The sequence below is a fragment of the Sebastes fasciatus genome, chromosome 18, assembly GCF_043250625.1.
Source record: "Sebastes fasciatus isolate fSebFas1 chromosome 18, fSebFas1.pri, whole genome shotgun sequence".
NCBI lineage: Eukaryota > Metazoa > Chordata > Actinopteri > Perciformes > Sebastidae > Sebastes > Sebastes fasciatus.
In genome coordinates this window covers 23,065,443-23,083,162 of record NC_133812.1, presented here as the reverse complement: position 1 = coordinate 23,083,162, position 17,720 = coordinate 23,065,443, and the positions used below count along the sequence as shown (strand labels likewise).

Genomic DNA, 17,720 nt, shown 5'->3' with positions numbered 1-17,720 from the left:
TGTCATCAGTGTTCAATATACAGATTCCCGACTGTCAAACTCGAAAAACAACTTGAGAATGTAAAGCAAAAGCAAACACTGTGCTGACAATGGACAGTCTGGAAATACAGAAAAGGGACTGTTTTAACAGTATAACTGGCTCACAGAATACAGTGCTTATAAAAAGTATTCACCCTTCTTGGGTTTTTATTTTATATCTGTAATTAATTTCAATCACTTTGTAGAGATCTGGTCTCACTTTGACATTAAAGGGTATAAATTCTACTGATGGTTAGTGTCAAAACACAAAAAACGACTTTGATACAGTGTTGTAAAACAATAAAACAGTGGATGGATACTGTTTAGAGAATTAAAACAAATAGTAAAAATAGAAAATATTTATGTTATTCTCTATACAGCTGAAATCATCATATTAGCGTTGGCTGATATTTAAATCAGAATCAAATCAATTATGAAGATCCCTTCATAACCAAAATGGCATTAAATAATGATGTGTTTCTGATATGATTTATCCACAAGAATGTTCAATTACCTGGTTAAAACAAAACACCTTGGAGTCATGTTAGAGTAGAAAGAGATCACTTTACCTCCAGTATGGAGAGGAGGAATGATTACAGCGACAAATAACTCTTTCAGTGTACATATCGGCATGTGAGTGTTGTTTTAAAGGAGCACTCCACCGATTTAGCATCGCGCTCCTATATCATTATGATGGACAGTTTCAAACTAGATGCAGCAGAATGAGATATCATTTTTATTTTTATTCCGCTTCTTCTTTGTCAAAACCTGGTGCCTATATTACCCACGATGCAACTCGACTGCGACAGTTTGGTCGGAGATTTGGGTGTGTTATGCATGTAGTCGCTAATGTAGCTGGCTTAGCTGCTATCCTCAAGCAGAGATGAGGAGCTACAGAGGTCTGGTAAACTCACTCCTTTTAACTGCACTCACAAAGATTTTTTTTCATTTTGAAAACGTGTAACAAAGAAGTGAAACTCAATTGATCGTTCCATTGCAACATCAGCTCCCAGCAGCAAAGCTACTCTTCCACCATTTTGGACTGAAAGCGACTACTGGACGCTAGTAAAACGTCCGCCTACAAAGTGCCGTACAAAAGTAAAACCGAAATGGCCTGTGTTGAACAATAGAAACATTATAAATATAATATGCGTTTTCAGTCCAAAATTGCGTCAGCGGCTGTTGTCAAAAAAACACCGGAGTTTCATCTCTTTGCTTGTAGTCTTCAGTCTCAACTGACAATGCCTCAAGTGACATCACTTGAGGCAATTTATCAGATTGTTAAACTCCCTGTGGAGCCACAAAAAGCTTTATACAACTTTTTTCACTTGTAGTAGTACTCCCAAACACCTGTAAACAAACTTTGATGTATACAATCGGTGGAGTTCCCCTTTAAGATACACTTCTATAATAATCTGAACCCATTTTTTTAACCTTTCTAAGAATGTGTCACCGCCTTCACAAGGTTTCTTTTCTGTAATAATCTGGAGCAACAATTTAAGTGCTGCATCAGGCTCATTTTCCACCAAAAACACAAGAATCACATGCAGCACTTCATGCTGAAGATGACCACTGACTACAGTATATATCAAGAAAATCCACATGTGGGCAAACGCAATAAGTCTGCTCTAATATTGCAGTTTTGCCACATCAAGTCATTTTGTTGTTGACGTTTGGGTTTTGTCCACACCAGTACAGCTTGTCCTCGCCTCTCCTCCTCTTCCTCCACTGGCAGAGCAGCAGCATGCGGAAGGTCTTCTGGAAGGTCTTGTTGCAGAGGGCGTAGCACATGGGGTTGATGGTGCTGTTGACGTAGCACAGCCAGTAGCCCAGATGCCACAGCGACGTGGGGATGCAGTCGACGCAGAAAGTGGAGATGAGCACCATGATGTTGTACGGCGTCCACGTGAGGATGAAGGCCAGGAGGATGGCACTGAGAGTCTGAGCCGCCTTCTTCTCCTTCACCAGCACCATCCTCTTCCTCTTGGTGATCTGGTTCTTCAGGACGGGGTCGATGGGTTTGGAGGTGGTGGAGGAGGACGGGGAGGCGTTTTTGGTGGGCGGTTCTTCTTTAGGCAGGGGGGGCGTGGCGATTACAGGTTTGCCGTTTTTACCCTTCGAGCTAGAGCCGGGTCTGAATTTATAAGAGAGGCGTTTTTGACTGCTCTTCTTCTGAGGAGTGGAGAAGTACAGATCGTCTGTATAATCACCCACCTGTCCGTTCTTATTACTTTGTCCACTACCTTGCTCTTTGAAAGATCCCTGCGGGGTTTCTATTGAAACATGCTGCTCCTCCTCTTCAGATGAAGAGTAGCTGTTAAAGGAGGTGACCTGATCTGCTTTGGCCCACGCGTCGTCTGATCTAGTGGTCATTTTGGTGGCGTTACTTTGGTTAGATGAGGACCAGGAGGCCTGACTCCGGTCCCTCCTCTCTCTGGTGAAATGAAAGCAAGAGCGAATGAGAGTTTTCTGCGGTTTAGTCCCCTCCAGAACACTTTCAGTCTTGAGCCCTTGCAGCTCTGCCAGATCCTTGGTCCGCCTCTGCGTCTCCTTGTAGATCCGACAGTAAAGGATGGTCATAACAGACACGGGGATGTAGAACGCCGCAATGGCTGTCCCAAATGTGATCACAGGCTCTCGTAAAAACTGGATCTGGCACTGGTCAGGTTGCACGTTTCTCTTTCCTACGAAGTACTGCCAGCACAGAATGGGAGGCGCCCAGAGGACAAAAGACACCAGCCACGCGAGGCCGATCATGATGGCTGCTCTCTTCGGAGTCCTTTTAGCCCTGTAAGTCAGCGGCCTTGTGATGGAGAAGTACCTGTCGAAGCTGATGACGAGCAAGTTCATAACCGAAGCATTGCTGGCTACATAATCCACTGCTAGCCAGAGATCACATGCGAGGTTTCCCAAGGACCAGTAGCCCATCAGGATATATGTGGTGTACAAGTTCATGGACAACACTCCTATGATGAGGTCAGCGAACGCCAGACTCAGTAGGTAGTAGTTGTTTACAGTCTTGAGCTGGCTGTTGACCTTGAAGGACAGCAACACCAGCACGTTACCAACAATAGTTATCAAGCTGACGATGGCCGACACCGTAGCGATGGTTATAACCTCCCAGACGTTGAAGGGAGCCACGCGTGATGTGTTGGTGCTGTTTGGGGAAGGTGCATCCATGTTGTTATCTGTCTGTGTTACTGCTGACAGGTCAGAGAGAGGTGACCGTCTGTGGCTCCATTAAGAGTTTCCCTGAAATACAAAGAAAAACATTCATGTAATGTTTTCAAGATGTTACAAAACACACATATATATTAATATTAGTTCTGTAATAGTAGTAGTAGTATTCAGCTTATTAAATATTTTACTCAACTAACTCTCATACAATTTTGTCGACTAAATGATTTAATTGACAGATCAGTAAATCTGAGTTTCGACACCAAGAATCACACAAAGCACCACTTTAAATCTTGTGTTTATCAGAGATGTGCTCGTAAGTTTCTTAGAAATAAGTCATTCAGCATGAAAAAACATAAAAATGACTAATCAACTAAAATAAAGACCAAAACGACCGATTGGTCTACTAGTAACTAAAAATATATATATATATATATATATATATATATACTGTATATATATATATATATATAAGCTTGTGATGTAGTGTAGTACAGTATGTTACTATAGAAATCTACTGAATTATTGGTGATTGTTAATTTTTTTTTTATTTAATAGAACAAACAAAATTCCTTAAAGTTGTATTTAAATTTTATTAATTTTAATAAACCTTGAGATTTAATATAATATAATGCATGATAGCCACTGAAAATAATAACAACGCTTTTTAAACATTTTTATTTTTGTACATAAACCCAGCAGCTGTTTTTTCACATTTTATCTTAAAATGTATTTATTTATTTAAATTGTATTTATTTATTTTAATTTTATTTATTTATGTATTTGTATTGCTAATCGAATAGATCCTTGATGTATTGTGTTATACTGTATATGTCCTATATTGCCTGAAAAGTTATATTGTTTTAACTGTTGTTTGCTTTCCAATACATTATTTTAAAAATGTTGAAATTAAATTCGGACATGTAAAATGTATTAGTCTTTTCTTCCATCCACAGATGATTTTTGTACATAAACCTTGCAGCTGTTTTTTTTTACATTTCATTTTAAAATGTATTTATTTTAATTATATTTATTTATTTATTTTAAATTTATTTATGTATTTGTATTCCTAATGGAATAGACCCTTGATGTTATATTGAAGTTATATTGCTCAAACTGTTGTTTGTTTTCCAGTAAATTATCTTTAAATTGCTGACATTCAATTCTGAAACATAAACTGTTAATTATTGTCTAAACCTTGCAGCTGTTTTATTTTTTACATTTAATTTTAAAATGTATTTATTTTAATTATATTTATTTATTTTATTTTTTTAAATGCTGACATTCAATTATGAAATGGTATATGTATTATTGTCTATTCTTCCCTCCACAGATGATATTAATTATTTTGGTCCAAATGAGAATCGGAATCATCAGACGGACACAATTCAATGTAACACTCGTTCAAAACTTTGAGGGTGTCACATCCAAAACAGTCCGACCACAGCTGACAGCAATCAGGCAATTTTGCAGCAATGGAGGTTCGAGCGAGCAGAGTCAGAGGAGGCAGCTGGAGACGAGGAGGAGGCGGACGAGGTGGAAACGACAGCGACGGTCATGGTGGTGAACACCGGGGCAGAGGAGCGAGAGGAGGCCAGCACCGCGGCCGCGGGAAGAGAGACCACTACCGGGGCCGAGGACGCGGAGGAGGCGCCCCGTCATCGGAGCTCCATCACCGGGTGAGAGAGAGAGAGAGAGCATGGAAGGTTGACCCGCGCTGCCAAACCACGTTGACAAAAACAGTGATTTTGTAATTGCGTCACAAAGAAAACACACATTGTTCTTGAACGTTAATGTGAAACTCAATAGGACTTCCTCTTCAATTCGGCATAAAGTGGCATTAATTTCACTGTTATTATCCCTCTCATTTACACCAAAATACTTGTGAAAACTTTTAAACATGGTGATGACGCTCTGCAGGACATAGTTAATAATGCACACAGTGCACTTTTATAGACTGAGCTACTGGAGTTACCCTGCACTATATTCACTTTTAACAGTCTCTTCTGCACTATACTCACTTTTAACAGTCTCTCCTGCACTATATTCACTTTTAACAGTCTCTTCTGCACTATATTCACTTTTAACAGTCTCTCCTGCACTATATTCACTTTTAACAGTCTCTTCTGCACTATACTCATTTTTAACAGTTTTCTTCATCTCCTTGTATTTTTATATCTGGTATATTTTTTTTGTACTTTGTACTTTGCACTACTAACTTTTTTACTGCCTTTTTACTAACATGTTTTGCACTATGGAACTGTGATGCTGGAAACTTGAATTTCCAATGGGATCAATAAAGTTACTATCTATCTAAATATGGTGAATGCCAAGTTGGACAAAGTGATATGACGTCAGCACGTTTGCCAACATGTTTTGCATACAATCAAAGCACATCCTTTGTAGCAGCTGTAGAGTTGTGAGTCATACTCAGTCATACTTCATATAAATAGATAGATAGATGGAGATGAAGAAAACTGTTAAAAGTGAATATAGTGCAGGGTAACAGCTGTGATACACGACTATTAAAAAAGTGAATATAGTGCAGAAGAGACTGTTAAAAATGAGTATAGTGCAGGGTAACTCCAGTAGCTTAGTCTATGAAAGTGCACTGTGTAGCCACAGTACATATGCACTGGTTAATTGCTGTGCTTTAAAGAGGTAGGTTTGTGTAAGCATGACCACATTCACACCTCTCTACTGCACATACATAATGCTCATAATGAGATCCTGTCAGCATGTATAGAGTTAGATTGAGAGACATGTTTTGGTGTATCATCATCATAGTGATCAAGCTCTTTCACTACACTTCAACATTATCATTGAGCCTTTGGATATGACACCAGAGAGAGTTCAGCTTCATTTCCACTGGGATGCTCTCTCCGTTGATGCTCCTGCCATGGTAACTACAGAATTAGGAGGGGAAACAATAGGGGCTCTGTGATTGCAATCATACAAATCTCCTTAGGTACAGGGGCTCCTTGATTGCAATCATGAAACATTTCCTTCGATGGATCCATAGCTACCGTGGTGGTGGGGTCTTCGATGATACTGTTGGGAGAAAATGTTTTTTTGTGTGTTTTGAGTTTTGACATAAAAACTGAACACGCTTTGTCCCTTTGACACATTTCCATGACAACCTCCGTAAAGGTTTGTGCAGCCAAATGACAAAACGGCAAAAAAATCTATGACGCAGACGAATTTAATTAGTTCTGTTTTGAATGTCTATTCTTTGTCATACAGTGGGATTTGTCATTTACCTTGACCCGTTTTGTTAGGCTTAACTACCAATCATGAATAAGAGCTATGCGTTAAGGACCACTTCACTAAACGCTCTTTGATCCGCACTTAATGGAGCACCGTCATTGGAAGCGTTATTTTTTTCATGGAAAAATCTTTAGTCATCTTTAGTCTTTAGTCAGTTCGTACAGTTTGTACAGTTTGTACTCTCATTCATCTCTTGAATGACACATTCCTCACTGTGTGTCCCGCCATGTTCTTCTTCTTTCAGGATCAAGATGAAGGGGACGGCTTTGAGGAGGAAGGCGACAGAATGGAGGTTTTCACCAGGAGGAAACTGGAGTCCAACTGGGACCGTTATGAGGCGTCAGAGAGACCGGAGCCTGATAATGATGATACGCCGGCTCAGAGAGGAGCAGACTACCACGTCCTGCTGGAGTCAGCAGGTAAGATCTGACTACGAAAAAAGCTTTTTGTTTTGCCAACGACACCTGTAGTGCTCAGTCAGCCATTAACAGGAGAGAAAAGTCAGACATCTGACTAGAAAGGCGTTATATAAATGCAAGTGCATTTACCATTTACCAAGTCAATCTGAGCTTTCCAAAAAACTTGAAATATTCTGATAATGTTTGTGTACATTGCAACAAAGAAATATTTTTTTACCAATAATGATCAAACTCAGTGGATTAAAGGAGCAGTACAGAGGTAGTATGCTTTACGGGGCATTCACACCAAACGCAAAGCGAACTTTGAGTTGAAATATTTCAAGTCAAGCAAGAAATTTGCGTGATGCTGTCTTGCGAAAGCCTCTCAGCGTTGAGATTCTTCTCCTGGCGTCACTGACGTTGTTGAATCGGAAATGGAGGAAAAAAATATTGTAGTCGTCTGTGGGCACCCAGATCTACGATAATACTTCATATTTGTACAGAGACCGGACGAAACTCTAAATGTATGTGTATAAACAACAACGTCGCTGCCGTACTTATGCCTAGATGACGCTATGTTGAGTGTCGATGGTGCAGCTACGATACTAGCATATCCTGTCATTGATCAATCCAAACTCCATTGAGAAAACAAGCAATTTAAAAGTTGTTTGCGTGTCGTCTTGCGGACAGACCTGACAAATCATGAATTCAGACTTTTTACAAATCGGCATCATAATGTAGTTATTTTGGCATCCTTTTGATCCGTTTACAACAACGGTGCTGCCGTATTTTATGCCTATATGATGTTATGTTGATGGAGCAGCTTGAATGTTAGCATAGCCTGGCACTGATCCATCCAAACTCCATTCAGAAAACAAGCAATTTAAAAGTTGTTTGCTTGTCGTCTTGTGGACAGACTTGACAAAGCATGAATTCAGACTTTTAAAAAAATCTGCATCATTATGTAGTTTTGTCAGCATCCTTTTGATCCGTTTATTGCAATTAAATCAGAGCACAATCTGTTTATTCTGAGTTTGGCGAGTAAAGCGAGGCTATGCGTTTGATGTGAATGCAGCATAAGTTCTGACTTTTAATTTAGCCTTTCTGGGATAACGACATGTAAAGTTCACCCTGTGTCAAATACTCCACTGAGTCTAATTGCACTTTTCTGAAGTTGTCTCTGTATCCTAATTAGTTAAAAGGAAATGTCTGTGTTGGACTCTGCTGTCAGACGGCAACATAGAAAATCCTTGTTTGTCTTTGTTGGCTGATTTCAGCCTCAGTGGTCTGTGTTTCAGCCCCCTGGGCTCTCAGCAGTCTCTCATCTCTGTTTCTGTTGATATTTCTTCCCCCAGAGGAGCACTAGTAGAAAACTCAGTGCTGTCTTATTAGAGCAGAGCTCAAGATTTCTTCATATTAACGACCAATTCTCACATAACAGACTACAATATGTCACATTTAGCAAAATGGATGTTGGCTTTCTGGCATAATACTTCACTTTATTATTAACAGTGGTTTAATAGTCTATATGTTTGGTTTCATATCATCTAGTGCTGCTGGGTGATTTGAATTTCATAAATCAACAGGATGGGATACGGGTATTAAGATGCCATTATTCTAATTAGGGTTACACCGACTCATTGGCCTTGTATTAATTAACAAACATCCACCAGTTTTTTTGTGTTCTACTGAAATTATATGGTTTCCTTTTTTACAAAGATGGCATACAAATGAACTTGAAAGTATGGAAATGAGTTTTTACTTTTCCGTTTCCGTTTATGTTTTTGGCCTGTTGTGGGTTTTATAATGGGTTTAAAGCTGCACTAATCAATATGTTAATATGAACAAAAGGTCAAATGCCTGTGTAATTTGAAAGTGGTTGCTAATAGTGACAAACACACAGATGATTATCAGCCGACTCTGCCGTTTCCTTCAGATCTATGGAGCATTTTAGTGTTTTTCAGCTCTTTGTTTTGGTTTTATGGCCCACAGTTTCACGGTTTTGATTCAGTTTTACAGCTCTCATCACTGTTATTTTCAGCAGCTGTTTGCAGTGATAAAGCTCCAACAACCCACTGTGTGCTACACCAAACAACCGCCAATGTTAGCGACTATTTGCGGAACACAGTGGAGCCTTTAGCACCTAAAGAGCCAAATACAACCCCAATAATGAATGCAGCTTTAAGTGTAGTTTCAGAGGCTTGGAGTTATGGAAACATATCAAAATTCTGGGAGGAACACTATAATTATTACAATTTCTGGCATTAAAATGTATACATCTACAAGATATGTCTTAAAATATTGGTTTTATTACCAGCCTTTAAAGAAAACCAACATTTGTCAAGCTATTCATTAAGTATTGCTGATGGATGTGAAAAGTTAAATAGGACATATTTGGACCAAAACTCTAATTTGATGAACTCAACATGCTATTAAATACTCCTTGAGTGAGTACTGTATATTATTCAGCATAAAGTCTGATCAGATTTCTATGATCAGCCAAGTTTAATGGTGTTTTAGCTAAACATCCAGGAGCTGACTCTGATAAAATGTGCAGGACTTGCTTGTGTTTTTTGCAGGAGGTTATTTTAACTCGGGATGAGTGTTTAAGCAGCGAACAGTTTTCATAGGATTGTTTTTTTGTTTTTTTTTCTCACGCCATTAGAGAGTTGCAGAGTGTTGCAGCGCCGTCTCTCTCTCCCTTTCTCTTGTAGCGTAAATGCCAAAGGTGCTCCTGTGAGTTGTTTGACTCGTATCTCTCGTCTCTGTGTTTTGCCCACATTGTCAGATTAGTCATGCCGTACAGCAAGAGGCTGCCGCTCTCTAGAGGATACTTAATTGTACGTGGGAGGCGATGCTTTCAAGAGTCGTTTTCCTGGCCAATTAAGGTAGCCGTGAAATCAGGAATCTGCCACAGAAACCTCCCTCGTCTGCTTAAGTCATTATAGAATACTTCTTATTGTGGAGCTTATTTCACCATCACTTTTTGTATCCACGGTGTTGGAAGAGTATTCTGGTTGTTGTATTGGCAAGACTGGGCAGGATGTACAGGTCAGAAGTATGTGCAGATTTTATGTATTTTAGGATAGTACTGGCTTACAGCAGTGCTTCTCAACCTTTTGTAATGCATCTCGAAGTTCTTACAAGATCCAGAGTCCCAGAGCTGAGAGGTCGAGAGCAGAGCTTTATCCACAGTGTGCTGGAGGTGTTAGATGTGAGTGAGATTACGGGCTGATTTTACAACGTTTTAATCCAATAGATATGTTTTTCCTGTGCCAAAAAGCAGTGTGTCTGCCTAAGAAGACACTTTATCTGATAACGTTGCTGTCCACTGTGAACAAGCTAAAACTAAACTGTATAAATATATATATGCGTGGGTGGGGATTGTTTTGTTCTACCTGGCCTTAAAAGGCAGAGAAGTTTTGTCAAACCAGACCATGCAACTTTTGACAGATCTTTGGAGCTGAAACAGTTAGTTGATTAATTGATTGACAGAATATTCAAACCAAAATGACAAAAAAACACTTGTTCCAGGCAGCTTCTCAAATGTATGAATTTGCCACTCTTCTTTGATAGTAAACTGAATATCTCTGGGTTTTGGTCATTCAGATAAAACCATAGACTGTATATAAGAAGTGGACGTAGTCACCGTGACGTCACCCATTGGTCTTTGGACTGCCGCTTTGAAGCCTCGAGTTTGGCATTTTGGCCGTCACCATCTTGTTTTTTTGCAACCAGAAGTGACAGGAGAGGGTGGAGTTCATTACAACCAAATGCTGAATAAGACCTTTTTATTCAAATTAACTTTCATGAACTGAAACACACTGTGAAAGGGTTAAAGTTGTAAAACGTGGACAACTCCCAGACCGGACAACGCCATGGTAGCGACCTGTCAATCACAAGGTAGCCACGCCCTAAAGCATCCCCTGCTTTATGGTCTATTTGACTCTAAATTTGACTTGAAACTAGCGATTGAGTCCATAAACTCATGTTTACAATGTTTGAGGTAATAAATCAAGTGAGAAGTAGGCTCATTTTCTCATAGACTTCTATACAATCAAACTTCTTTTTGCAACCGGAAGAGTCGCCCCCTGCTGGCTGTTAGAAAGAATGCAGGTTTAATGCACTTTGGCTTCACTTTTCAGACCCGGACGTTGCCCATTAAATAAAACATGAAGAAGTCTTTAAGGTGCCCAGTTTCATGGTCTGATGAAGATCATGTGATATGATCGAAAGCCCCAGAACAGCTACTTAATGGAAGTTGGAGTGAGATTGTTTTGTCAGCATTTGAAATGATAATAATCCTAAATTGGGAAATGTAGATCAATGGTTCAAGAGCAGCAGTTCAACAGTTGACATCTTTTGTTCAACTTCATCCAAAGTGGGTTTTTGGTGTATTTTAGGGCTGCAACTAACAATTATTTTCATTATTGATTAATCTGTTGATTAATTCCTTGATTAATCGATTAGTTGTTTGGTCTATAAAATGTCAGAAAATGGTGAATAATGTTGATCAGTGTTTCCCAAAGCCCAAGACGACGTCCTCAAATGTCTTGCTTTGTCCACAATTCAAAGATATTCAGTTTACTGTCATAGAGGAGTAAAGAAACCAGAAAATATTCACATTTAAGAAGCTGGAATCAGAGAATTTAGATTGCTCAAATAGATTAATTGATTATCAAAATAGTTGCCGATTAATTTAATAGTTGACCACTAATTGATTCGTTATGGCTCTACTGTATTTTCTTTTCACATGATATATTGTTCCGTTGTACGTTCTGCTGCTGTTGATTAATGATAAATATACAAAATATAATAAACAAATCAATTCAGATGTATCATTATAGGTTAAATCAAGAAAAGAGTTAATTGATCCCTGGGGGAAAATTCACAAACTACCCAGCGGTGTATAAAGTAATTAAAATTAGCCCCACGTTTACCAGCTGCAACATTAAAGTGATGAACACATTAATGCATCAATAATCCAATAATATAATGTATATTATGGTGAAACAGGACATCCTGCATGATGAGTACATTTACGTTTGGTACTTTAAGTCTATTGTGATGCTGATTCTTTGAATGCATGACCTTTACTTGAGTATTTCTACACTGTACTATTACTAGTTTTATATCAGTAAAAGATCAGAGTACTCCCTTCATCACTATAATAATGCTGCAGTCCATCCATACATCCCACTCCTTTCATTCTTACCTTCTACCTAAGATGTTCTAGTGCAGAACTGCTGTTTATATAATCTCCATTTATATAACCTCACTTTGCTTATATTTCAATTTCACCTTTTCTTCTGTTCTAAGTATCCAAATGCATTAGCTGCTGCATTGACTCCCACAAAGAGCATCCACGTTTCTTTATCTCATATATTCACGTATTAATTGATTCGTACAATACAAACTGAATGCACAGATTGGAAAATGAGAACAATGTCTATAAAGACTTGTACCTTTTCACTGAATCTTGCCTTGACGTTCTATTTAAAATGTATAATAAAGCCATCAGGACGTACAGTGGCTTGCTTTCTGTTTGCAAAGGCTCTATTGAAAGCTCTACTGTACTCCGTGTGATGAGGATAAACGGAGCCTGATGGGGAAATTATGTAAACAGACTGTTTGATTTGAATTGAAGGTCATGTTGATTTCCGTTGTCTTGTGGCCTCGTAGATGGCTATTATGTGGCCCCACTGCTTGTCCAAACACCCCAAGTGCTTTTAGCATTCATGTGTTTTTGATTGAATCTGATTACACCTCCCTATTATCACGTTTGAATGCTGAGAATCGTCGTGTCAGGAGGCTGTTACATGACGTCCAGACCGAGATTACTTTTTCAAGGATGAAACCTTGGCGCTTTTGATACTTGAAACATTTCAGGACTGGTGCTTTTAGACGCTGCTTTTGTTGCAGAAAGCTTTTCAGCTGGGAATTTCAGTAAAAGGCTGGCGTATTGATTGAATTAAAACACAAGTTGTTATCAAACCTTAAGGAATGAATCGACTGCTTTGTAACCCCCGAAGGTTATTTTATTTTGTCAGGTCTCGTCTCGGTCTTCGCATTGTTGGGGGTTGATTGTGCTGTTGCTAGGGGTAATGCACACACATGGGGTCGTTGCCTTGTTCTGTCTCTGTGTGTGTGTGTGTGTGTCCATGTGCCTGTATGACTTGGGGGAATTGCAGGGCAGTTATTTACATCCTAACACGGTCATCTATCTGTACACATTAACACAAGAATCAATCCTCCTCCCCCGCAGCCGTAGTTTACCAAGGGCCACTAATGGGCACCTATCAAGGCTCAATCATAATGAGACAAAAGGAAATCGCATTAGGGCCTCAGTGATTCCGCTAACCAGATTGACAAACACAAGGACGTTTTCCTAACCGAGATGAATAGTCCCAATCATGCCATTAATTTATATGTTCCGGTGTCGTTATGGATACTTGATTAGCCATCGAGACTGGAGGAGACTGGCGTCAAAGCGGAGGAATGAGGCTGTTCCGTCTGCTTGGCAAAGAAATAGGAAACAAAGCATCACAGGTGGGTCGTTTCCCTGCGATAGCTGATTATGATGAAGCCAGCGGAGGATGGTGTGAGGTCAAATAAAGCAGCAGCAGGTGGATCATAGACACTTCACTGAGAACGGTCCGCCCACTTTCATCCCTTAAATACCTGTTCCACTGTTTGAGTGTCACTACGTTAACGTATGAGGGTTCATTTCAGGGCTGCAATTATTTTCATTATCCAATAAACTGCAGATTAACTTATTTGTCTCAATTAATGTCAGGAAATAGTAAAAAAACACCCATCACAGTTTCCCAGAGCCGTAGGTCATGTCTTCCGATTGCTTGTTTTGACTGACCAACAATCCAAATTAGGGCTACAACTAACAATTATTTTCATTATAGGATAATCTGTCAATTATTTTCATTATAGGATAATCTGTCGATTATTTTCTCGATTAATCAATTACTTGTTTGGTCTATAAAATGTAAAAAAAATGGTGAATAATGTCGATCAGTGTTTCTCAAAGCCCAAGATGACGTCCTCCAATGTCTCGTTTTGTCCACAACTCAAAAGATATTCAGTTTACTGTCAGAGGAGTAAAGAAACCAGAAAATATTCACATTTAAGAAACTGGAATCAGAGAATTTTGACTTTTTCTTCTTAAAAAGTACTCAAACCAATTAATCAATTATCAAAATAATTGCCGATTAATTTGATAGTTGACAACTAATCGATGCAGCTCTACCCAAAGTATTCAATTTACAATCATAAAATAGAAAAAAGCAGAAAATTCTCACGTTTGTGAATGAAAAATGACTTTAAACAGTTTGAGAATAAAATTAGTGCTGCAACTATAACTAATTTCCATTATTGATGTTCTGCCTTTTATTTTCTTAATTAAACTTTTTTTTGTTTCATTGTAATTTCAGAAAATGGTCAAAGATTCCTTTCATAGTTTCTCAGAGCTAGAAATTGCTTGATTTGTCCAATTTCCTGCCCAAATCCAATGATATCTAGTTTAATGTAGAACTGCCACAATTATTCATTCAAAAGAAAATGAATCGGCAACTATTTGATAATCAATTAATCATTTTAGTCATTTTTAATTTAAAAATGCCAAACATTTGCTTTGACGGTTCTCGAATGTGAGAATTTGCTGTTTTTCCTGGTCTTACATTTTAGTAAAACATAAAATTTATATCTATATATATTTGTTTTTTTTTGGCAGTTGTCAAACCAGACAAGACATTTTCGGACGTCACCACCATCTAGCATAGTGATGGATATTTTTCACTGTTTATGTTATATTGTTGTATATAGCAATCGGTTAATTGAGAAAATAATCAGCAAATTAATCACCAACTATTTTGATAATCGATTAACCGGTTTGAGTCATTTTTTAAGGAGAAAAAAGTCAAAATTCTTTGATTCCAGCTTCTTAAATGTGAATATTTTCTGTTTTCTTTACTCCTCTCTGACAAAGAGCTAATCGAGTAATCAAGACTATAATCAACAGATTAATCGACAATGAAAACAAACATTAGTTGCAGCCCTAAATCTTACTGTTTCACAAGCTCAAACAAGTGCATTTTTGGTATCTTTCCTTGAAAAAATGACTGAAATAGCCTAATTAACTATTGAAACAGTTGCCTGTACATTTTCTGGCGATCAACTAATCGCTTGTTGTTCCAGTTCAGTTTAAACTTGTTTGGATGAAGCTCACAGTGTTTACACCTCCAAGTATACAGTGGTACAAGTGTTGCCTCTCATGTGACTCGTCATCCCCATGGTTTTTAATGATACCTTAAATCAAATCATCTCACTCCTCGTACCTCCCACTTTTTCCTGAGTAAAAGATAAACACCCCTTCACGCCCAAACTTATTAAAGCACATATAAGATTCAGAATCATATTAATAACCCTTTTGTGGGTGTCAAAAGCAACTGTTTTAAATCCACGTTGTACAAAATGTACTGTAGAGCTCCGAGTGTGAACTATAAAAGCCTTGGTGACAACTGATGAACCCCAGCACTTGTTCCATGATTCATTAATATACTAACTCGGGCTACATTTACTATTCAGTCATAAAAATTTTACAATGTTAGAATTTATAATATGATTTTACTGAACAGTAAGTTGACAGCTGCTCCTGTGCACTGTTTCATTTCCTGCCACATCAAACAATATATACTCACCCTGTATGTCTCTGACAAAACACGATCCTCCAGCGTTTAACGGGCGTTTGGCCAGCTCTTTGAACTGCTGTTTTTTTTTTCCTTTTACTCCTTCTTCAGTCTGACAGAGTTGTCTCAGTTTCTTCTCTCTGTGTTCGTCTTCTCTCGCTCTCTGTTTCACAGCGTTGGCTTCACACCTTCCCTCGCTGGCTCGCTCTTCCCCTCCCCTGTTCCCTCTCGCTGACTTTTTTCCCTCTGTGCTCCGCTCTCCAACGAGGTGAAAAACACACTTGTCAAATACAGGTAGGTCATCACACCATCTCTCATCCTCATCAGTTGCTAAGTACGAGGTGCTTTTGATGCAAACAAGTTTCTCGGCATCGTCGTGTAGCTCCTGAACGGTCCGGTTTCTTTTCTGAGACGAGGTGGTGAACGCAACAGCTGTTCAGTGTCAATGTCCATGTGACAGAGCAGCTTAGATGCCTCGTTGGTGTTCAGATGTTTTTCACAGAAGGGTGAATTACTGGAAAACGGCTCCTGGTCCTCAGCAGTGATGATCAAGTCTCATCTTTTTCTTTTTCATCAAAACTCAACATCTCTGAAATCAACGAAAGCAGCAAAAGTCGCACTTTCTCACTCTTTTGTGCAAATTTTGAGCAACTCCACCGTCAAGGAAAGCGAAGTAAAGCGTCTTGGATCCTCAAGGCTGCACAGATTGAATGACTTTCTCGTCTCCTGCCAGGCTTCTGCTCGCCACGTCTGATAAAGCTGCTCGGATGCACGCTGCACTAACGTCCTCACCCAACACGCGGATTCAACCGTGAGCCACTATTAGGAGAAATTCCCACATGGCCGGAAGCCTCATCCTGTATCCGAGCACTGAGCAACATGTAAGAGGAGGGAGGAAGGGATGAGGAGGTGGAGGAGTAGGATGAAGCAGAGGAGGGGAGGAGCCGGAGGAGGAGTCGTTGTGGGTGTCAGAAAAGGGCCGACTGTTTGTCTTTGCGTCTGCAGCTCTTGCAGCTGTATGTCTTCATCAGAGAGAGAATGCATTCACACAACCGCTGGCTACGTCACACTTCACGGTGACTTTGTTAATCCCCAAAGTGTGAGTGACTGTGGGAGCAGTCCGTGGTGATTGGCTGAGTTTTTACACTGTTTTCAGTTTGCCAGGTAATCTCAACTGCGTCTATTTGCCTCATAGGGAGTGTTTTTCTGTTTCTGTTGGTGTGACCTTCCCTGTTCAGATAAGCTTCTTGCTTTAAATGCAACAATAGAGGGAGCAAACAATCATTTTTCTTCTTCATAAGAAGCTGCATTGAAGTGAGAAATATCTACTATTGACAAAAGGCTAGTCGAGGATATTTAGGCCCTTTAACATCCCCAGCTAACGCTCAGTATGCTTTGAAGCAATGCTTTGGGCTATTTGTTGTTTGGTGATTTCCTTAAGAGCATCTTTTAGCCTCTCATCTGTGTCCTACTTGTTGCTGGATCCATGAGCAGCTGTTCATATCGGTAAGCAGCGTCCACTCCTGTGACTGTTGTTGACGCAATGAGACTAACACGTCGTCACGTGTTGTGGAACATGCCATCAGCACCCAACGTCCCACTGACATGAAGCCTCATACAGGTGAGCAGCAGTGATGAAGATGTTGGTGTTATTCATAGACTGTCTCTGTATATAAGAAGTGGACGTAGTCACAGTGACGTCACACATTGGTTTTGTGGACTATGGTTTTGAAGCCTTGAGTTCGGCATTTTGTTTTTTGGCCGTCGCTATGTTGTTTTTTTGCTACCAGAAGTGACACAAGAGGGTGGAGCAACGCTGAATAAGTCATTTTTAGGCGACCAAAAAAGTAATAACTAACTTTCATGAACTGAAAACACACTGTGAAAAGGTTAAAGTTCGGGCGACCTGTCTGTCACAAGGTCGCCACGCCCTAAAGCATCCCCTGCTTTATGGTCTATTTGACTCTAAATGGGACCATAATTTACTAAATGAACATCATGCTGTATTGAAGAAGACTTGAAACTAGCGATTGAGACCATAAACTCATATTTACAATGTTTACTGAGGTAATAAATCAAGTGAGAAGTAGGCTCATTTTCTCATAGACTTCTATACAATCAGACTTCTTTTTGCAACCAGAGGAGTCGCCCCCTGCTGGCT

At 39.4% G+C, this 17,720-nt stretch overlaps 2 protein-coding genes across 2 annotated transcripts in view; one reads left to right on the top strand and one right to left on the bottom strand.

The window, feature by feature from the left end:
- Window positions 1-144: 144 nt before the first annotated feature.
- On the bottom strand, window positions 145-16,479 carry chrm5b (cholinergic receptor, muscarinic 5b). Its single transcript, XM_074615787.1, has 2 exons — window positions 15,572-16,479; window positions 145-3,270 (listed from the first exon to the last, which is right to left on the bottom strand). Exon 2 carries the CDS (start codon window positions 3,196-3,198, stop codon window positions 1,669-1,671), a length of 1,530 nt encoding a protein of 509 aa, XP_074471888.1. The 5' UTR covers window positions 3,199-3,270; window positions 15,572-16,479; the 3' UTR covers window positions 145-1,668.
- aven (apoptosis, caspase activation inhibitor) overlaps window positions 4,583-17,720 on the top strand; it is a 33,984-nt gene continuing 20,846 nt past the window's right edge. The window contains exons 1-2 of the mRNA XM_074615790.1: window positions 4,583-4,874; window positions 6,707-6,881. Of these exons, the coding sequence (XP_074471891.1) occupies window positions 4,671-4,874; window positions 6,707-6,881 (379 nt within the window). The 5' untranslated portion in view covers window positions 4,583-4,670. The remainder of the gene's footprint in view (window positions 4,875-6,706; window positions 6,882-17,720) is intronic.

Bases quoted from the DNA above. Each gene is read 5' to 3' on its own strand.
- chrm5b (XM_074615787.1), bottom strand. From the start codon at position 3,198: ATGGATGCACCTTCCCCAAACAGCACCAACACATCACGCGTGGCTCCC.